The sequence below is a fragment of the Sciurus carolinensis genome (genome assembly GCF_902686445.1).
Source record: "Sciurus carolinensis chromosome 14 unlocalized genomic scaffold, mSciCar1.2 scaffold_115_arrow_ctg1, whole genome shotgun sequence".
Taxonomy (NCBI): domain Eukaryota; kingdom Metazoa; phylum Chordata; class Mammalia; order Rodentia; family Sciuridae; genus Sciurus; species Sciurus carolinensis.
The window spans coordinates 2,715,796-2,736,083 of NW_025920107.1; the positions used below are offsets into that span (position 1 = coordinate 2,715,796).

The window sequence follows — 20,288 nt, forward strand, 5'->3', positions numbered from 1 at the left end:
GAATGGCTATTAGTAAAACAAAAATAATAACAGATGTTGGCATGGATATAGGGAAAAAGACTCACTTTTGCACTGCTGGTGAAGTTGCAAATTGATGTAGCCACACTGGAAAGAAGTGTGGAGAATCCTCAGGAAACTTGGAATGGACCCATATTTTGACCCAGTTATTCCACTCATTGGTTTATACCCAGAGGAATTTAAATCAGAATATTACAGGAATGCAACCACATCAATGTTTACAACAGCTCAAATCACAATAGCTAGATTGTGGAAAAAAATTGATGGATGGATAAAACAACTGTGGTATGTATACACAATGGAATATTACTCAGTCATAAAGAATGATAAAATTATGGCATTTGCAGGCAAATGTATGAAATTGGAGAATATCATGCTAAATGAGATAAGCCAATCTCAAAAAACAAAGGACGTATGATCTTGCTGATAAGCACATGATGACACATAATGGGGGGTGGGTGGGGTTTGATTAGGGTTAGTGTTAATTTTAAGGTTAAGGGTAGGGAGGGTGGCAAGAATGGAGGAAGGAAGGACTTATAGAGGGAAAAGAGGGGTGGGAGGGGTGGGAAGGAAGGAAAAAAACAAGGTAATATTACACTAAGATTAAAGTTATGCAACAAATATGCACATGAAGAAAAGTTGGAATAAAATGCCTACAAAAGAAAAACAATATGATACAGTAGTATATCTGTTGGTATTTTAAAATTTCTTTCAATCCGTTCCCTCTTATAAAACTTTTTGCACAATAAATTTTTAAAATCCTTAAAAAAAATAAAACTGTGGTTTATATAAACAATGGAATAATACTCAGCAATAAAGAATAATAATATGTCATTTGCAGATAACTGGATGGAATTCGAGAATATCATGCTAAGTGAAATAAACCAATCCAAAAACTAAAGGTTGAAAATTTTCCTAGAGTGGATGATATATATAATCATATATAATATATGAATATATAATATCTTTACAGAAGATATACAAGTGATTAGTAAATATATGAAAAAGTGTTCAACATCTCCAATAATTAGAGAAATGCAAATTAAAACAACTGTAAGATTTTTATCTTTCCAATTAAATGGCTATTATCAAAACACAAATAATAACAGATATATCACTATAATATATAGTGATATATAATGTGGGTGTGGGTTTGGGGGTGGGGGTGAGAGAAGAATGGATGAACTTTAGAACATGTAGAAGGAAATGAAAGGGAAGTGTTAAGAAAAATGGTGGAATGAAACAGACATCATTACCCTATTTATATGTATGATTACACGAATGATATTAATCTACATGGTGTGCGACCATAGGAACAAAATAATATACCCCATTTGTATACAATGAATCAAAATGCAGTCTCTAAAACATTTAAAAACATAAATAATTAAATAAAAAATAATTATTCAAAATAATGGGATTTGTTTTGGAAAGGTTGGAGCTTAAATTAACCTAGATACTATATCAATAAAACCCAAAGACAGTACAGAGGAAGAAACGTTAGAAAGGGAGTTGGGAATGTACATAATTAAAACAATCAGGGAAGCAAATGAGGAAATGAAAGAGCAAATGCAGGCTTTGAAGGACGAGATGAAAGAGCAAATACAGGCATTAAATGATCACACCAATCGACAGTTAAAAGAGCAAATACAGGAAGGAAAGATCAGTTCAAAAAAGAGTTAGAGATACTGAAGAAAAAACAAACAGAAATCTTTGAAATGAAGGAAATTATAAGCCAAGTTAAAAACTCCATAGAAAGCATAACAAATAGGATAGAACATCTTGAAGACAGAACCTCAGACATTGAAGACAAAATATTTAATCTTGAAAACAAAATTGACCACACAGAGAAGATGTTAAGAAATCATGAACAGAAACTACAAGAATTATGGCATATCATGAACAGGCAAAATTTAAGAATTATTGGGATTGAGGAAGGCTTAGAGAAACAAACCAAAGGAATGAACAATTTGTTCAATGAAATAATATCAGAAAATTTCCCAAATATGAAGAATGAAATGGAAAACCAGGTAAAAGAGGCTTATAGTACTCCAAATATAAAAAATTACAATGGAACTACACCAAAGCACATTATTATGAAAATACCTAACATACAAAATAAAGAGAGAATTTTAAAGGCTGCGAGAGAAAAGAGACAAATTGCATTCAGGGTAAAAACAATAAGAATATCAGCAATTTTTCAATCCAGATCCTAAAAGCTAGAAGGGCCTGGAACAACATTTACCAAGCCCTGAAAGAAAACCAACCAAGAATCTTATACCCAGAAAAACTTACTTTCAGATTTGATGATAAAATAAAATCCTTCCATGATAAACTAAAGTTAAAAGAATTTATAAAAAGAAAGCTGTCATTACAGAACATTCTCAGCAAAATATTCCATGAGAAAGAGAAGAAAACAATGATGCAAATCAGCAATGGGAGGAACCAGGCTAAAGAAATAGTCAAATAAAGGAGAAAGAAAATCATGTCAAAAAAAAAAAAATGAGTCAAATGACTGGGAATACAAATCATATCACAATAATAACCCTGAATGTTAATGGCCTGAAATCATCAATCAAAAGACATAGACTGCCAGACTGGATTAAAAAGAAAAATCCAACAATATGCTGCCTGCAAGAGACTCATCTCGTAGAAAGAGATACCCACAGACTAAAGGAGAAAGGATGGGAAAAAAACATACCATACACATAGACACAGCAAAAAAGCTGGAGTACCCGTCCTCATTTCAGATAATTTGGACTTCAAGCCAAAACTAGGCAGGAAAAAGAAGGACATTACATACTGCTTAAGGAAAGCATAAATCAGCAAGTCATAACAATCATAAATATCTATATCCCAAATAGTGGCTCATACATATACGTCAAACAAATCCTTCTCAATTCCAGAAATCAAATAGACCAAATCACAATAATACTAGGCGATTTTAACACACCTCTCTCACCACTGGATAGATCTTCCAAACAAAAATTGAATAAAGAAACCATAGATCTCAATAGCACAATCAACAATTTAGGCTTAATGAACATATATAGAATATACCATCCAACAACGAACAAATACACTTTCTTTTCAGCAGCACATTGATCCTTCTCTAAAATAGACCATATTTTCTGCCATAAAGCTACTGTTAGCAAATACAAGAAAATAGGGATACTACCTTGTACTCTATCAGATCATGAAGGATTGAAATTAGAAATAAATGACAGAATAAAAAACAGAAACTTCTCCAATAACTGAAGATTAAATAATGTGTTATATGATGAGTGTATAACAGAAGATATAGGAGGGAAATAAAAAATTCTTAGAGGTAAATAAGAACAAAGACACATCATATCAAAATCTTTGGGACACTATGAAGCAGTATATAGAGGAAGATTTATTTCATGGACGCATTCAACAAAAGAAATAAAAATCAACCAATAAACCATTTAACATTACCGCTCAAAGTCCTAAAAAAGAAGAGGAGACCAACACCAAAAATAGTAGAAGACAGGAAATAGTTAAATTCAGAGCTGAAATCAATGAAATTGAAACAAAGAAACAACTTAAAAAATTAACAAAACAGAGTGGGTTCTTTGAAAAAATAAACAATATTGATAAACCCTTAGCCACGCTAACAAATAGAAAGAGAGAGAAAACTCAAATTACTAAAATTTGGAATGAACCTGGAAATATCACTACAGACATGAGTGAAATACAAAATATAAATAGAAGCTATTTTGAAAATCTATACTCCAACAAAACAGAAAACCTCGAAGACATCAAGTTTCTAGAGATATGAATTACCGAAATTGAACTGGGAGGGCATACACAACTTAAATAAATCAAATTCAAGCAATGAAATAGAAGAGGTCATCCAAAGCCTACCAACAAAGAAGAGTCCAGGACAAGATGTGTTCTCAGTCAAGTTCTACAAAACCTTTAAGGAAGTACTCATTCCAATACTCCTCAAAGTATTCCATGAAATAGAAGAGGAGGAAACCCTCCCAAACTCATTGTATGAAGCCAATATAACCCTGATACCTAAACCAGACAGAGGAATATCGAGGAAAGAAAATTTCAGACCAATATCCTTAATGAACATCAACCCAAAAATTCTCAACAAAATTTTAGCAAATTGCATACAAAACTATATTAAAAAGATAGTGCACCAGGATCAAGTGGGTTTTAACCCAGGAATGCAAGGTTGGTTCAACATCCAGAAATGAATAAATGTCATTCACCCTATCAACAGACTTAAAGTTAAGAATTACATGATTATTTTGATAAATGCAGAAAAAGCATTTGATAAAATGCAGCATCCCTTCATGCTCAAATCGCTAGAAAAAACAGGGATAGTGGGAACATTCCTTAACATTGTAAAGGGCTTCTATGCTAAGACCATGGCCAATATCATTCTAAATGGTGAAAAACTGAAAGCATTCTCCCTAAAACTGGAACAAGGCAGGGATGCCTTCTTTCACCATTTCTATTCAACATCATCCTTGAAACTCTAGCCAGAGCAATTAGACAAACCAAAGAAATTAAAGGGATACAAATAGGAAAAGAGAACTCAAACTATCCCTGTTCACTGATGATATGATTATATATTTAGAGGAACCTGGAAATTCCACCAGAAAACTTTTAGAACTCATAAGTGAATTCAGTAAAGTAGCAGGTTAGAAGATCAATGCTCATAAATTCAATATATTTTAATACATAAGTGATGAGTCTTCAGAAAGAGAATTTAGGAAAACTACCACATTCACAATAGCCTTGAACAAAATAAAATACTTGGAAATCAATCTCACAAAAGAGGTGAAAGACCTCTAAAATGAGAACTAGAGAAAACTAAAAGAAATTAAAGAAAATCTTAGAACATGGAAAGATCTTCCATGTTCTTGGATAGGCAGAATTAATATTGTCAAAATGGCCATACTCTACAGATTTAATGCAATTCCAATTAAAATCCCAATGATGTACCTTGCAGAAATAGAGCAAGCAATTATGAAATTCTTCTGGAAGAATAAAAAACCAGAAAAACTAGAAACTAGAAAAAATAGGATAGCTAAAACAATCCTTAGCAGGAAGAGTGAAGCAGGGCTATCACAATACTTGGTCTTCAACTCTACTACAAAGCAATAGTAAAAAAATCAGCATGGTATTGGCACCAAAATACACATGTAGATCAATTATACAGAAAAGAGGACATGGACACAAACCCAAATACATACAATTTTCTCATATTAGACAAAGGGGCCAAAAATATGCAATGGAGAAAAGATAGCCTCTTCAACAAATGGTGCTGGGAAAACTGGAAATCCATATGCAACAGAATGAAATTAAGCTCCTATCTCTTAACCTGCACAAAAGTCAACTCACAATGAATCAAGGACCTTGAAATCAGACCACAGACCTTCATCTTTTAGTAGAAAAAGTAAGTCCAATACTTCAACATGTCAGCTTAGGATCAGACTTCCTTAACAGGACTCCCAAAGCACAAGAAATAAAAGCAAGAATCAATAACTGGGATAGATTCAAACTAAAAAAACTTTCAGCAAACAAAACTATCAGTAATGTGAAGAGAGAGCTCACAGAGTGAGAGAAAATCTTTGCCACTCATACTTCAGATAGAGCACTGATCTCCAGAATATATAAAGACCTCAAAAACTCTACACCAAGAATACAAATTATCCAATCAACAAATGGGCTAAGGAAATGAACAGACACTTTACAGAAGAAGATCTACAAGCAATCAACAGACTATATAAAAAAATGTTCAACATCTCTAATAATAAGAGAAATGCAAATCAAAACTACCCTAAGATTCCATTTCACCCCAATTAGAATGGTGATTATCAAGAAAACAAGCAACAATACTTGTTGGTGAGGATGTGGGGGAAAGGTACACTCATACATTGCTGGTGGGGTTGCAAATTAGTGCAGTCACTCTGGATAGCAATATGGAGATTCCTCAGAAATCTTGGAATGGAACCACCATTTGACCCAGGTATCCCACTTCCTTGGCCTATACCCAAAGGACTTAAAATCAGCATACTACATAGATACAGTCACATCAATATTCATAGCTGATCAATTCACAATAAGCAGATTGTGGAACCAACCTAGATGTCCTTCAATTGATGAATGGATAAAGAACTTGTGGTATATATACACAATGTAATATTACCCCATCATAGAGAATGATAAAATTATGGCATTTGCAGGCAAATGGATGAAATTGGAGAATATCATGCTAAGTGAGATAAGCCAATCTCAAAAAACCAAAGGACGAATGATCTCACTGATAAGTGGATGATGACACATTATGGGGGATTGGAGGTGTTAGTGTTAGGGTTAGGGTTGTGTTTAGGGTTAGGATTAGGGAGGGTGGCAAGAAGGGAGGAAGAATGAACTGTATAGAGGGAATAGAGTGGTGGTAGGGGTGGGGGAAGGGGAAAATAACAGAATGAATCAAACAACATTACCCTATGTAAATTTATGATTACACAAAGGGTGTGCCTTTACTCCATGTAAAAACAGAAAACAACATGTATCTCATTTGTTTACAATTTAAAAACAAGAGCACAGTATAATGGAAAAGCTAAGTGATATTTAAAACCAACTGTTGATATGCTGAGCAGCATTAATATTATTTTTTAAAATTTTTAAATTAAAATAGTTTTTTGGAAAAAAATGCAGGTGATCCACAGATGCTTTATATGGATTTGAATTTGTTTATAAGTTTAAATTTTAACCACATATTTTCTTATTGCCATTTTTCTCTTTTCTATTTAACTTGCTAACATTCTTTTCCACTTTTTCTGCATACATCAGTGAGTTTCAGTAGTGATTACTTTTCTCTGAATATTCTTTTGCTCCTCTCCTTAAGGGAAAACATGCTGCTGTCTATTCATATTTTTTGTCTTTTCCTGCAGTTAATTTACTTGGCTCTGGCTACTATTTATTCTCAAGATGAACTCTCTGCATTCAGAATATTACCTCATTATTAAGAAACAACATTACACACTGTTCAAATACTCTAGATTATAAAAGATGCAGATATTGTATTACTCTGATGTAAATTTTTTTTCAGTTATAGCAAAAGTGTTTTCTTTGTTTATCCCCAAAATTGCTATCAATTTTTTGTCTTTTTAAGAAATGTTCACTTCATTCCATCCATATTCAAATATACAAAAGATAATGTTCTGCTAGCATATTGTTTTCTGATTTTATTTTCTTAATAAATTCCAATAGCAACACTGAGTAATTAATTGTATTACACTTAAGAAAAATTTTAGATCATAGATATGTTTCAGTTGTTTTATCCCCAATATTATGAAATTCATCATAATGCATGCAACATGAAAATGTCTTATTATTAATAAAAGGAAGCTTATTTAAAATTGCATACATGGAATTGTTATGTAAGTCCTGATGTACTCTTTAGATGAAGAAGAGATATTGGCCAGAAAGATGTGGTTCAGAAGTATTTGGGGAGTGGGAGAGCAAAGATGAGGCAGCCTGGCTCTTCCTGTGCTGAGCACGTAAAATGGCTATCACTGTGCTAAGCATAAGCCTGAGCAAAGGGGAGGCATGGGAATGTGTGATGGAGGCCACTTTTCTCTTTTCCCTGCTCACCAATAAAATAACACCAGTTTCTCCAAACATAACAGGGAGAAGTGAGATGGAAAAGCACCAGATGAAGTGCTCATGTGTACAGGTGAATAACTCTTTCAACAAAATATCTCCTAAAGGGGAAAATTTAAAATGACACACATTAATATTTTTCTATCATTTTTTGAATTGTAGACTTCTAGTTAAGGTACAGAAGAAACTAAAAGGTAAAAAAGAGTGAGCTTTTCATGCAAGGGTTTATATTGCACTACAGTCCATTGGAATATTTTGATGAGTGTTGACTTATAAATTGCTTTTTAATTTTCAAATTTCCTTGTTTATAAAATAATTATGCAAAAGTATAATTTAAAGTCAGAATGTTATTGTAAGACACCTTAGCTTTAAACTCTTATTTTTGCTAGATTTTAGGAATTAAACCTGCAAACTCATTTCCAGCATCCTCAGCTATGAGTTAAGCTTTCCTCAGTCATCCTAACTGCCTTTCTGCATGGAGGATTTAGATTATAAATCTAATATGTTTGTCTTTTGCATACTTTAAGCAGAGGGACCACCTGCTTATTTCACACAATATATTCAAAGAAATGTTATTTAAGAATATTCAGAACTTATTATTTATTGGCTAGTACAGGAGAAAAAGAAGTGGTATTATTACAAGTTTCTTCTTGGGTTATTAATACAGAATATATTATGTGCTACACATAAAGCATATAATTAAAATACTTTATACATAAGATCCATCTACAGTTTAAGAATTCATAAATTCCAAAAACAAGCACTTAAAATGCTTAAATTATACACAACCAATTTGGTTAGTCATCATACATACAAGAACAGATATAAAATGGAACATCACAGGAGAAAGAAAACTTTCATGATTGAAGCAATATTTGATGACAATTCTGTGAATAATCTTTTAATATGCAACACTAATTATTTTGGCACCATGTTCATAGTTTGCTCAAAACTCAAAGCTTATTGTCCCACAGGGACAGGAACTCAGCAGAGAGGAATTGAACCCACCATAACAGAGTTGCTGAAATTGTAAAAATGTCAGACTAAGAGATTGGAGTGGGAGTGAAAGAATGGGAGATGGCCTGTCCTTGTGATTTTGTAGTCACTAAATGATGCTTGGTATGAGAGCTGATATTCAAGACTTCACAAACTATGAACAACATTGAAATATCTTCATGAAATAATGGAACACAGCACCCACTGTCAGACCAGGATTTCCCAACTTTGTTATTATAAATTCCTCCAAACCTACTTGCCAGGGTCCAGCCCTAGCAGGAGTTCATGGGTTCCACACAGGTAAACAGGATGCAGAGAGACAGCATTGGAGATAGATGGAGAATGAAAGACACAGACTCTAGTTCTGGTGCAACCAATCCCACTTTATTCTGGGAAAGACTGGGTTTATATACATTTTCTTTAGGCTATAATGGCAGTCTTGTGGTTAAAATTATAGAAGTTTCCAAAGCATATGCAGAAATTGTTTTTAACAAGGAACAGAAAAATTATAGGAAAACAGTAAACTTACAGATTATCCTTACCTAATCACAATTATTTTAAGAATATCTATGTCGATGAGCTGATACAATGTTTATTTCCTTAATATCTAAACTCTATGTGACCTAAGATTATTCTTATTATTCTCATGGTTAAAGCGATAGTCAAGTAATCTCATGTGACCATCTCTACTAGGTCCATCTGGTTAATATCTAAATTGCTGAGTTAAGGACTACAGGAGGGCAGCGGTTGCAATGGTTCTCATGGCCAAGTTATTTTACTGAATAGATTACCTTGTCTTATGTAGCTCTTTTTTTTCCAGAACAGGGCACTGTGCACCAATGTTTATTATAGGGGTGACCTATTCTTTGTAGGAAGAAAGGAATGTTGTGAAACCTTATTCTTTTACCCCACCACCATTGTTATTATTTAACCAGCCTGTTGGAGACAAAGGCAGATCTATAACTATTTTCTCCCGAGGCTTTCAGGGACTCATTGCACAGTTGTAAAACTATTTTTAATTTTGTTAGTGGTAAAGACCCACTGTTTTTCAGATTGTAGGTAATATTTTCTGGAATTTTTGTTGTATTCCCCTCATCCCCTTAAGCAATCCGTTCAGACTGAAATGAGTAATATATTACCAGAAAAACACAGCAGAAAAAAACACCATGCTTTGGAGCAAAACATCCAGCAATTCCCTTTAGGATGAGCCTTTGCATTCATCCTCCAGAGGATCTTTGTCAAGCACTGGATGGAATTACAGATGCCCCCGCAGCTCCCCCTTTTTTATTTTGTAAAGTGAAGAGGCCTTCTTAAATTTTTACTCTCTTGACTAGTCTGAGGATTACTCAAAGGATGACTGGAAGACAAAGAATTAAAATTAAAATACATACTCCAATTAAGCCATATTGTAATATTGTATTTAGGAACATAGTATTAAATATAGTTATTTTTATATTATGAAACTTTTGGGAGGTTAAATTATCTGCTGGAACAACTGAGAGATGAGCCTGCCTCAACATTCTTATTTGTAGTTATAAAGCATTGATATCTTGTGCTACATTAGTATTATTCCAAACTCATTTAAGGTGAGTTTTAACTTGTTCCCAATTAGTTTTATTATCAAATTTTAAGGGAGTAATACAAATCCATTTGTAGTTAGCATGACATCTAGTGGTCGTTCTAGTTTGAATATTTTGAATCCCATTTCCCATAAAGACAATAGCTCCTTCAAGAGCATTAATTCTTTTTTCTAAATTTTTATCAATTTGTTCTTGTGCTGCTAAAGCAACAGAGACATTATGAGATAAATCATTTACGTGTGAAGCGGTATGAATATTTCTATGGTTGGAAACAGTTTAACAATGTATAGTGAATCTGTGTATAAGTTAAAGTGTTGACCAACAGTCTTGAAAGCATAGATGACTGCTTTTAATTCAGCTCTTTGTACAGAAGTTTCTTGTGTCCATTGAACTGTGGTTTGAGAATTAATTATTGTAACTGCTTTTCCATTTGATGACCCATCTGTAAATATTAACATAGGATTGTTAATTGGAGTTGAGGAGCACCATGTGGGAAATATTATTTCTGTTTGAAGTAAAAAATGTAGTAAAGGATTATTGGGCAAGTGGGAAGAAAATTTTCCTGTAAAATTTAGAAATGCAATAGCCCATTGATCATCTATTTGCAATAATTGGTCAAATTGTTCTCTTGTGTAAGGAATAATTATTTCATGCATTTCACAAGCAAACAATTCTTTACTTCTAAATTTGTCCTTTAATACCAAAGAAGCTACCATAAAAGGATAAGACATTAATATTTTCTTTCCTGATACTGGTAAGTGTATCCATTCAAGTGGATCATTTTTCCATAACAACCTGTTGGATTATGTTTCATTTTTAGCACAATAAAAACCCAATGAAAGTTATAATTAACTTGTTGCAAGTAATGTTTTTGAATTGCAGTTTCAACAACTTGTAAGACTTGTTCTCCTTCTTTAGTTAATATTCTACTTGAGGTAGGATCTGAATCACCCTTTAGTATTTCAAACAAAGGTTTTAAATCATTATTTGAGCATTTTAAATGAGGGCTAATCCAATTTATATCTCCCAATAATTTTTGAAAATCATTTAACATTAACAGTTTGTCTCTCTGTAGTATGCTGATTTTAAGTCCTTTGGGTATAGGCCAAGGAGTGGGATAGCTGGGTCAAATGGTAGTTCCATTCCAAGTTTTTTAAGGAATCTCCATACTGCCTTAATGGATAAAGAAACTGTGGCATATATATACAATGGAATATTACTCAGCCATAAAGAATGATAAAATTATGGCATTTGCAAGCAAATGGATGAAATTGGAGAATATCATGCTAAGTGAGATAAGCCAATCTCAAAAAACCAAAGGAAGAATGATCTCGCTGATAAGTGGATGATGATACATAATGGGGCGTGGGAGGGGTTAGTTTTAGGGTTAGAGTGAGGGTTAGGGATGGGGGCAAGAATGGGGGAAGGAAGGACTGTATAGAGGGAAAAGAGGGATGGGAGGGGTGGGGGGAAGGGGAAAAAAATAACAGAATGAATCAACCAACATCACCCTATGTAAACGTATGATTACACAAATGGTATGCCTTTACTCTATGTACAAACAGAGAAAGAACATGTATCCCATTTGTTCACAATAAAAAATAAAAAAAAAAAATAAAAAAAAATAAAAAAAAGTAAAAAAAAAAAAAAAAAAAAATTAACAGTTTGTCTTTTGAATTTGTAACTTTTGAGAGCTGACACAATCTGTTTTTATAGTTCTTCCTAGATAATTATAAGGAGGTTCCTGTTGAATTTTTTCAGGAGCCACTATCAGATCCCACCTCTGTAAAACTTTAATTAAATCCTGTAATATTATTTGGAACAAATGGCTTTGACAATATGCAATCAATATATCATCCATATAGTGAATCATATAGCAGTCTGGATACTTTTGTCTACAAGTATTTAAGGCTTGATCTACAAATTTTTGACATAATGTAGGACTATTTTTCATTCCTTGAGGTAATACTTTCCATTGAAATCTTTGATAAGGCCTTTGTAAGTTAGGTGATAGTAAGTTAAAAACAAAACGCCATCTATCTAGTTTAGCTAAAGGAATAGTAAAGAAGTATTCTTGTAAATCAATGACTATGATATGATAGCCTTTAGGGACAGCCACAGGAGGAGGGAGGTCAAGTTGAAGTGCCTCCATAGTCTCCATTTTATTATTAACTGCTCTTAGATCCTGCAGTAATCTCCATTTTCCTGATTTTTTCTTTATAACAAATATAGGTGTATTCCGTGGACTATTAGATGGCTCTATATGTCCTAACTGTAATTGTTCCTGTACTAATTTTGTGGCTGCTTCGAGTTTTTCTTTTGATAAGGGCCACTGTTCCACCCATACTGGTTGGTTATCCTTCCAGATAATTGTGTCAGCCTGCCTGGTAACAGAGGCCCCTATGAAAAATGTGTACTTTCCTCCTGTTCATCAGCTAAAGTAATATTAAGTTTTTCCATTAAATCTCTTCCCCTATAATGTAAAGGGGAGAGAAGGAATAACATATGGTTGAAAAGTCCCAGTTTTTCTCTTTGTCTCTCCAATGTAATATAACAGAGCTTTTTGCCATATTGGAGGCTAATCCTAGCCCCACCAAAGTAGAAGGGGATTTAGTAGTTGGCCAGCTAGGAGGCCAATCATGAGCTGCAATACAAGTTACATCTGCTCCTGTGTCTAACAGTCCATTAAATCTTTTGCCATTTATTTTTATAGCTTTCATAGGTCTTTGTTCTGAAATTTTTTGTACCCAGGCCACAGTATTAATTTATCCAAAACCCTCTTTCCTTTCTGAGGCTAGTACTTAATTTGGAAGTTTAAGATAGGGTATTAACAATAACTGAGCAATTCTCTGTTGAGGAAAAATCTGTACTGTCTTAAATGGGGGATAGACCAAAATTTTTTTTTCTCCTAAATAATCTGAATCTACTACACCATGTATTACCTGGATTCCTGCTTTTGCTATAGAACTTCTTTGTATTATTAGGCCCATATGTCCCTCAGGCAAAGGGCCAAATATGCCTGTTGGGATTAAAGTAACCTCTGATTCTAGAGTAATAATTAAATGCTGAAAGGAAGGCAGATCTAATCCTGCACTTCCTGGGGTACCTCTGGCCAGGTCATTAATTGTTGTCCTACAAATGGATTGGAGGATTCCCAATTGTTTAGAGGGGCCAGGGGAAGGCCCCTCATCCTGTTTTTTGGATAAGATTCATTGTCTTGAAATCCTGGGTAATTTTGTCTTTACTGTTTTATAGGAGGCATATTTGAACATCCTTGTCCTAGTCCATTAAGCAAATGGTCATCTTTATGAATCTGGATCTATATTCACGAGCCCAATGAAATCCTTTTTGACATTAAGGACAAATTGTTTTAGGAGGAGTTCCAGTTCCCCCAGCAGTATTCTGAGGGGCCACTGGAGCTGGCACAATTGGATCCTTAGGATCAGGTCAATCCTTAGCAAAATGCCCAAGTTGTCCACAAGGAAAACAATTACCTTGAGGTCTGCCAGGATGCCCAGCAGGCCTAGGAGCATTAATATTTTGATTAATATTTTTAAGATATTGTGAATAAGATTTTCCTTGGAAGGCAGCAGCCATAGCCATTCCTTGAATATGAGCTGGGCTACTGTCCATACAGGTTTTAATATAGTCTGAAAGAGAGCCAGTTATTCTAATTGGTCTTAATAGAGCCTGGCAAGCAGATTAGAATTTTCAATAAGTCAATTGCTTCAGTAATATTTCAGCTGCTTCTGAATTAGTAATGATTTTAGAAATATTTTCCTCTAATTTTCCTAAGAAATCTTCATAAGGTTCCATTCTACCTTGTTTAATATTACTAAGAAAGGTTGTAGGAGCATCAGTAGAAGGCAATTGCCTCCATGCCAACTGAGCAAATTTAGAAATTTCCTCTAAAACCTTTCTAGGAAGTTTAATTTGTTCTGTAGGAGTAAGCCAATTCCCTGTTCCTGTTAACTGTCCTAAGGTTATTCTATTTCTTCTTCTGTCCATCTGTGACTGCCTGGTGTTAAACACAACTTTGCAGTTCATTACCAATCAAAAGGCATCAGCCACTGTGAGCTCACATTATCCACTAGCTGCAGAGTATAAGGGGAAGTAGGTCCTAAATCTTTTACAGCTGCTTTTAGTTCTTCTAACATTTTAAAAGAGAGAGACTCCCAATGAGGCTCTCCTCCCTCATCTATAGCCCATACTATAGGGCAACAGATACTAACATCTCCCTGTTTTTGTGCCTCATGAACTGCACCTAGAAATCCTATCCTTTTGGACTTTCATTTTTATTTTATCTGGGGCTTAGGAAGGGACTGGCACAACAGGAGCCAGCAAAGGTGGATCCTCATTATGATATCTGAAAGCACCTTCTTCCAAGTCCTCCTCATCAGATGGGGAGAGCTGATCAGGCAGACCTTTCTCCTTTTTCCTGTCTTCAACATCCTCTGATTCACTTTCACTTTCACTCTGAATTTCCTCTATATTTTTTAACCGAGGTTGTCAGCTGAGGCTCCTTTTCTGACATTTTGTCTGGTGAACTTACCCTTTTACTTAGCTGCTCACTTTCATGTCTAGGGTCTAAAAAGTCCCTAAAAATATTCCACAATGCAAAAGCATCAATGGGGATTCTTTCATTGTCATATAATCTATGATCGCATGCATAGCATCACCTACCTTTTTCCAGGCTTTAACATCTAAAGTACCCTGTTCAGGAAACCAAGGGGCACATTCTTGCACAAAATGAAAAAATATTTTTAATTGACCTTTCCCTACATGTGTTCCACTTTTAGTTAATAAGTGCTTAGCAATATCAATAAATAATGCTCTTTCTTTGCTTTCACTAACTCCCATGGTAGCTGTTCTGTCTATCTCTGCCTTTCCTTTCTCGGCCTTCTTTATTGAGGGGTTCGAGGCACCCCAGGCAGGATCCTAGCTGTCTCAAAAAGAAAAGAAATTAATATTAATAAATGGGGGGTTTACCAGAGTGCCCTACATTGGGCGCCACTTGCCGGGGTCCAGCCCTAGCGGGAGTTCATGGGTTCCACACAGGTAAACGGGGTGTGGAGAGACAGCGCTGGCGATGGATGGAGAATGAAAGACACAGACGCTAGTTCTGGTGCAATCAATCCCACTTTATTCTGGGGAAGGCTGGATTTATATACATTTTCTTCAGGCTATAATGGCATTCTTGTGGTTAATATTAAAGTTTCCAAAGCATATGCAGAAATTGTTTTTAACAAGGAACAGAAAAATTATGAGAAAACAGTAAACTTACAGATTATCCTTACCTAATCACAATTATTTTAAGAATATCTAACTACATCGATGAGCTAGTACAATGCTTATTTCCTTAATATCTAAACTCTATGTGACCTAAGATTATTCTTATTATTCTCGTGTTTAAAGCAATAAACAAGTAATCTCATGTGACCATCTCTACTAGGTCCATCTTGTTAATATCTAAATTGCTGAGTTAAGGGCTACAGGAGGGCAGTGGTTGCAATGGTTCTCGTGGCCAAATGTTTTTACTGAATAGATTATCTTGTCTTATGTAGCTCTTTTTTTCCAGAACAGGACATTGTGCACCAACATTTATTATAGGGGTGACCTATTCTTTGTAGGAAGGAAGGAATGTTGTGAAATCTTATTCTTTTACCCCACCACCATTGTTATTATTTAACCAGCCTGTTGGGGACAAAGGCAGATCTATAACTGTTTTCCCCCAAGGCTTTCAGGGACTCATTGCACAGTTGTAAAACTATTTTTAATTTTGTTAGTGGTAAAGACCCACTGTTTTTCAGATTGTAGGTAATATTTTCTGGAATTTTTGTTGTATTCCCCTCTTCCCTTAAGCAATCCGTTCAGACTGAAATGAGTAATATATTACCAGAAAAACACAGCAGAAAAACATCATGCTTTGGAGCAAAACATCCAGCAATTCCTTTTAGGATGAGCCTTTGCAATCATCCTCCAGAGGATCTTTGTCAAGCACTGGATGGAATTCCAGACACCCCCGCACCTATTGTTCTTCATAAATACACTGTATTTCAAACATTGTCCTCAATGAAATTTTAATATCACTAATATATAATCTTTCTCTGTGTTTATTTTTGTATATGTATACATAATTCATTTAAGAGTAAAAACTTTTACAATCCTTCACCTAGCATAATTTTGGTCTGTCTCTGGAAGACAATACAATTCCACTAGCTGCCAATTTCAAAACTCCTCCTAACACTAGTCAAACGTATTCAGACTTAAATTTTTATATTTGGCACTTCTGCCCAATTTTAAAGCCTTAATGAATTCATTAATTGTGCAAATATATGCAATTACATCATGCAACCCCAATTTTCTTAATGTTTGTATATTATGGCCAACCTTCTCTTGATTCTCTAAAATAACCTTCTAGACCTTCAAAATCCAGCATTTCTCTACTTCTATAAAATCATCCTCCACTTTTATGGGAGTGTGTTTTTAAAGTCCAATTTGTACCAACTTATTATTTAAGCAGTGTTATTCATTACACCAATTACAGCAATTCAAATATTTTTATAACATTCCTCATTATATTTGAAAACAATAATATTTAATTCACTTTCAAATATGCATCAATTGGTCTGACTCAGGTTAAAGGAAGGAGTTAACTACTAACATTGACATGTTAATGGAAAAGGTAGGGTATCAGGCCTATAATAAAGGAATTCCTAAAGATGAACAAAATAAGAAAATTCACTGTTTTTTTGTCTTTTAAAAACATCATTTAAAATTGCAAACTTTAATACACAAGAAATAAGCAAGACATAAAGAAAGTCTGATAAAGTTCTTAGTCCTAGAGTTGGTAGTTAAGGAGGAATCAAAGAAAACAATCCTTTCCTTATTCTCCCTGGAAAAGAAGGGGTGACAGAAAACAGAACATCACCAGGCCCTGGGTAAATCCAATGTAGCGGCCACATAGGGGCTAGCTCTCTACCAAAGAAAGGTGCTGATTTTCCTTGTCATGGTCCTGGCCTTGCTCCCATGCTCGTCCTCTAGTTTTCAGAACCCATCTAGTTCCAAGAATGGCTCCTTTCTTTAATTTCCTAACATTTTCACTTAGGGGAGAAGGTTACTTACCCTGTCATGGTTTCAGGGTCCAAGGAGAGTTCCCATCCTGCAGGATGGTGAAGAGGTGTCTCCTTAGGACCTTGATGTTTGGTTTCCATCTATAGCACTTAGAACCTGAAGATTAGGGACTCTCAGGGTCTTTTGAGGGATTGTCTGAATGGCTCCTGGCCACAGGGCTTTCTGTGGGATGTCTTGCAGACTGCAGTGAAGACACCTGTTTGAAAGGGAGCTGAGGGTCATTCCAAGGGAGCATCTGGTCCTCAAGTGATAACTGAGTAGTCAAAGGCAAATCCAACTCAGAAGATAAAGTTACTCCCAGGGTCAGAACAGATTCTGGGGTAAGATTTGATTTGGAGGCTTCATTCTCAAATACTTCACCCAGCTCTTTCACCAGTGGACTCTGAAAGTCTGCACTGCTGGTCTTCATAGATGTTCATGCAATGCCAAGGGTAGGAGAGTGGCAGTGGAGCCAGGAAGTGGTAGAGTCAGGCCTGGATGGGTCTGAGCACTGGAGTTCCTTCTGCAGCATGAACACTGCCACACAAGCACAGTGAGTCAGCACCAAGGGGAAAGAAGGCTCGCTGACCTGTCACCCTGCAGCTGTCAGGCACAAAAAGAGTAGGGAGGCCTGTCTCAGTAGCCTGGTCCACTCAGCACTGCAGGCTTATCTGGGACCTCAACCTCCATTTCTGGAACTGTATTGAGAAAATGGAAGTGGGGCAGAGCTGAATGAAAGCCGGGACTCAAGAATTGACCAATAGCGTTTGTACATTCTGAACCAATAGTATTGGTACATTTTCAAATCCTAATTAGCATAACTGTAGAACAATCACAGTAACCCAAGTGCTATATAGACCCCTTGGCACAATTTGCCAAGCTCATTTGGAGGAAGAATATGAACCGTGAAGTCTGTCGTCCAGGCGCTTGTGTTCTACTCTTGATCTTTGGTAAATGCTTATTCTTGCTGGTGGATTGCTATCTACAAATTCAAGAGAAAAGAACTTTGTAAGAAAACGAGGATGAGTTGCTGGGTGCCCTGCACTGTGGCATGTCTGGGGAGTGGAGAGCATCCGGTTTCACAGTATTTCTTTTTGACCTTCCAGAGGTCAGTATGTGCTGAAGGTGCCTATACTGACTTTTTATTTTTGTTTTTCTCTTGTTATTGTAAAATACAAAAGGTGTTTTGTATTTTTGTGAAAATTCTTTTTTTCTCAAAACCCTGTATGTTTGTGGGTGAGATATCTGACATGTAGACTCTCAGATTCTGATGTAAGAACATTTTAAATAGTTAGATACTAATTTCAGGAAGAACAAGAAATAAATGTGCAGGGGAGAAAAAAAGAACCCCTAAATAAAATAATGTGTTAAGTTTTGATTTACATGTGCTTGTGTGTTTATACACGTGGACATATACACATTTTTTAATCATACAATTAAAATTTATTCCAAATGTTTTAACTCCAGTTTTATCAGGATTTTTGTGGATTTCCCCCCAGAAGTTAAAGTATCTTGTATTTGTTAACTTAAGAATCTTAAGGCCTGAAACTTTTTTCCCAGATCAAAATGGTCTAGTGTGGTAGGATGAATTTATCAAGTGTCTGAGGAGACTAGAGCACTACATATTGGCTTGTAACTCAGGCTGACAGAGAGTTGGTCTGTGAAATATTGAAAATGTCCAATTATCTCAATATTTTAGGAGCTCTCTATTGCTGTTTTCATTGTGATTTAGGTTTAAGCTTGGTGTGTAAGAAGAAAATGTTTAAATGTCCACATTGAATGATCTATCTCACCTGTTCCTCAAGGAGTCACAGAGCCAGTGATAATTTATAAGAGGTGAATGTTTGCTGAGGTTTGTTACTAGCCTCCGCACAGGCTAAACTTGGGCTTTCCAGAACCAGTCTGGGCTTAGGTCTGCATATTGAGCATCATTTACTTCAAAATGTTTGTTAATAGTCCCTGTCATTTCTTCTGTGGCCAATCAGTTACATGGAAAAGTATTAATTTTTCTAATATTTTGTCATGTGCTATATCATTATTTTATTATTGCTATTGAGTATAACAATTCTATTGTTAAAAAGCAGGGAATGAGGTCCTGCTGACCTGTGCTGTGTGGACTAGAAGCTGTGTGATCTGGGCAATTTATTCTCTGAAGTTTTGTTTCATCATCTGTACAGTGAGAATGATAATGATTACTTTGAGATATATTGGTAGGATTAGTGAGGTCCCATGATTAAAACAAGTCATGCACACAAGCTTATTAAGTGCTTGACATGTGAAAAGTACTTAATGGTTATTGTCCTATATAACAACCACTAACCAGTAAGATTCAATGATGAAAGACACTGTGTTCAAGAGTTTAGCTTCCTAAACTGTACCCCAGAAATATCTTGCACCATTTCCACATGTTACATTACTGAAAGCACAAGGTTTCCTTGTAATTTCTATATAGTGTAACCTAGAAGCAGGGGCAGCAAGAATTTAATCCTAAAGTCATACAAAGAAGCATCAATATAAATAGTCTGCCAAGATATTTTTGGTTCTAGCAAATGAAAATATTTTAAAAAAGAATCAATTATAAATGCTTTGCCTAAGATTTTATAGAATACAGTAGTTTCCCCTTTTCCACAGGGGGAATGTTACAAGATCTCCCCAGTGGTTGCTTAAAATCATGGATATTTCTGAAATGTGTATACACTACATACTTTTTCTATATCAATGCTCTTCAACTTACAGTGAGTTAAACCTCATTAAACCCAGTGTAAGTTGAAATATATTAGGTTGATACCATAGCATACCTCAACCCACCAAACACCAGAGTTAGCAACACAGTACACTGTATGGGTTATTTGCTCTCATGATTACATGGCTGGCTGGGACCTGCAGCTGAAACCCTGGGAAATGAAGCCATCTGTGGTGTTGGTTTTGGAA

The 20,288-nt window shown here is 35.2% G+C and overlaps 1 protein-coding gene across 1 annotated transcript; it reads right to left on the reverse strand.

Moving 5' to 3' along the window:
- Positions 1–16,941: 16,941 nt before the first annotated feature.
- LOC124973303 (cell division cycle-associated protein 3-like) lies at positions 16,942–17,957 on the reverse strand. Its single transcript, XM_047537304.1, has one exon. The coding sequence runs from the start codon at positions 17,785–17,787 to the stop codon at positions 17,482–17,484; it is 306 nt and encodes a 101-aa protein (XP_047393260.1). The 5' UTR covers positions 17,788–17,957; the 3' UTR covers positions 16,942–17,481.
- Between the last annotated feature and the right edge of the window lie 2,331 nt (positions 17,958–20,288).

Excerpts from the sequence above, each read along its gene's own strand:
- LOC124973303 (XM_047537304.1), bottom strand. The coding sequence starts at position 17,787 with ATGAAGACCAGCAGTGCAGACTTTCAGAGTCCACTGGTGAAAGAGCTG.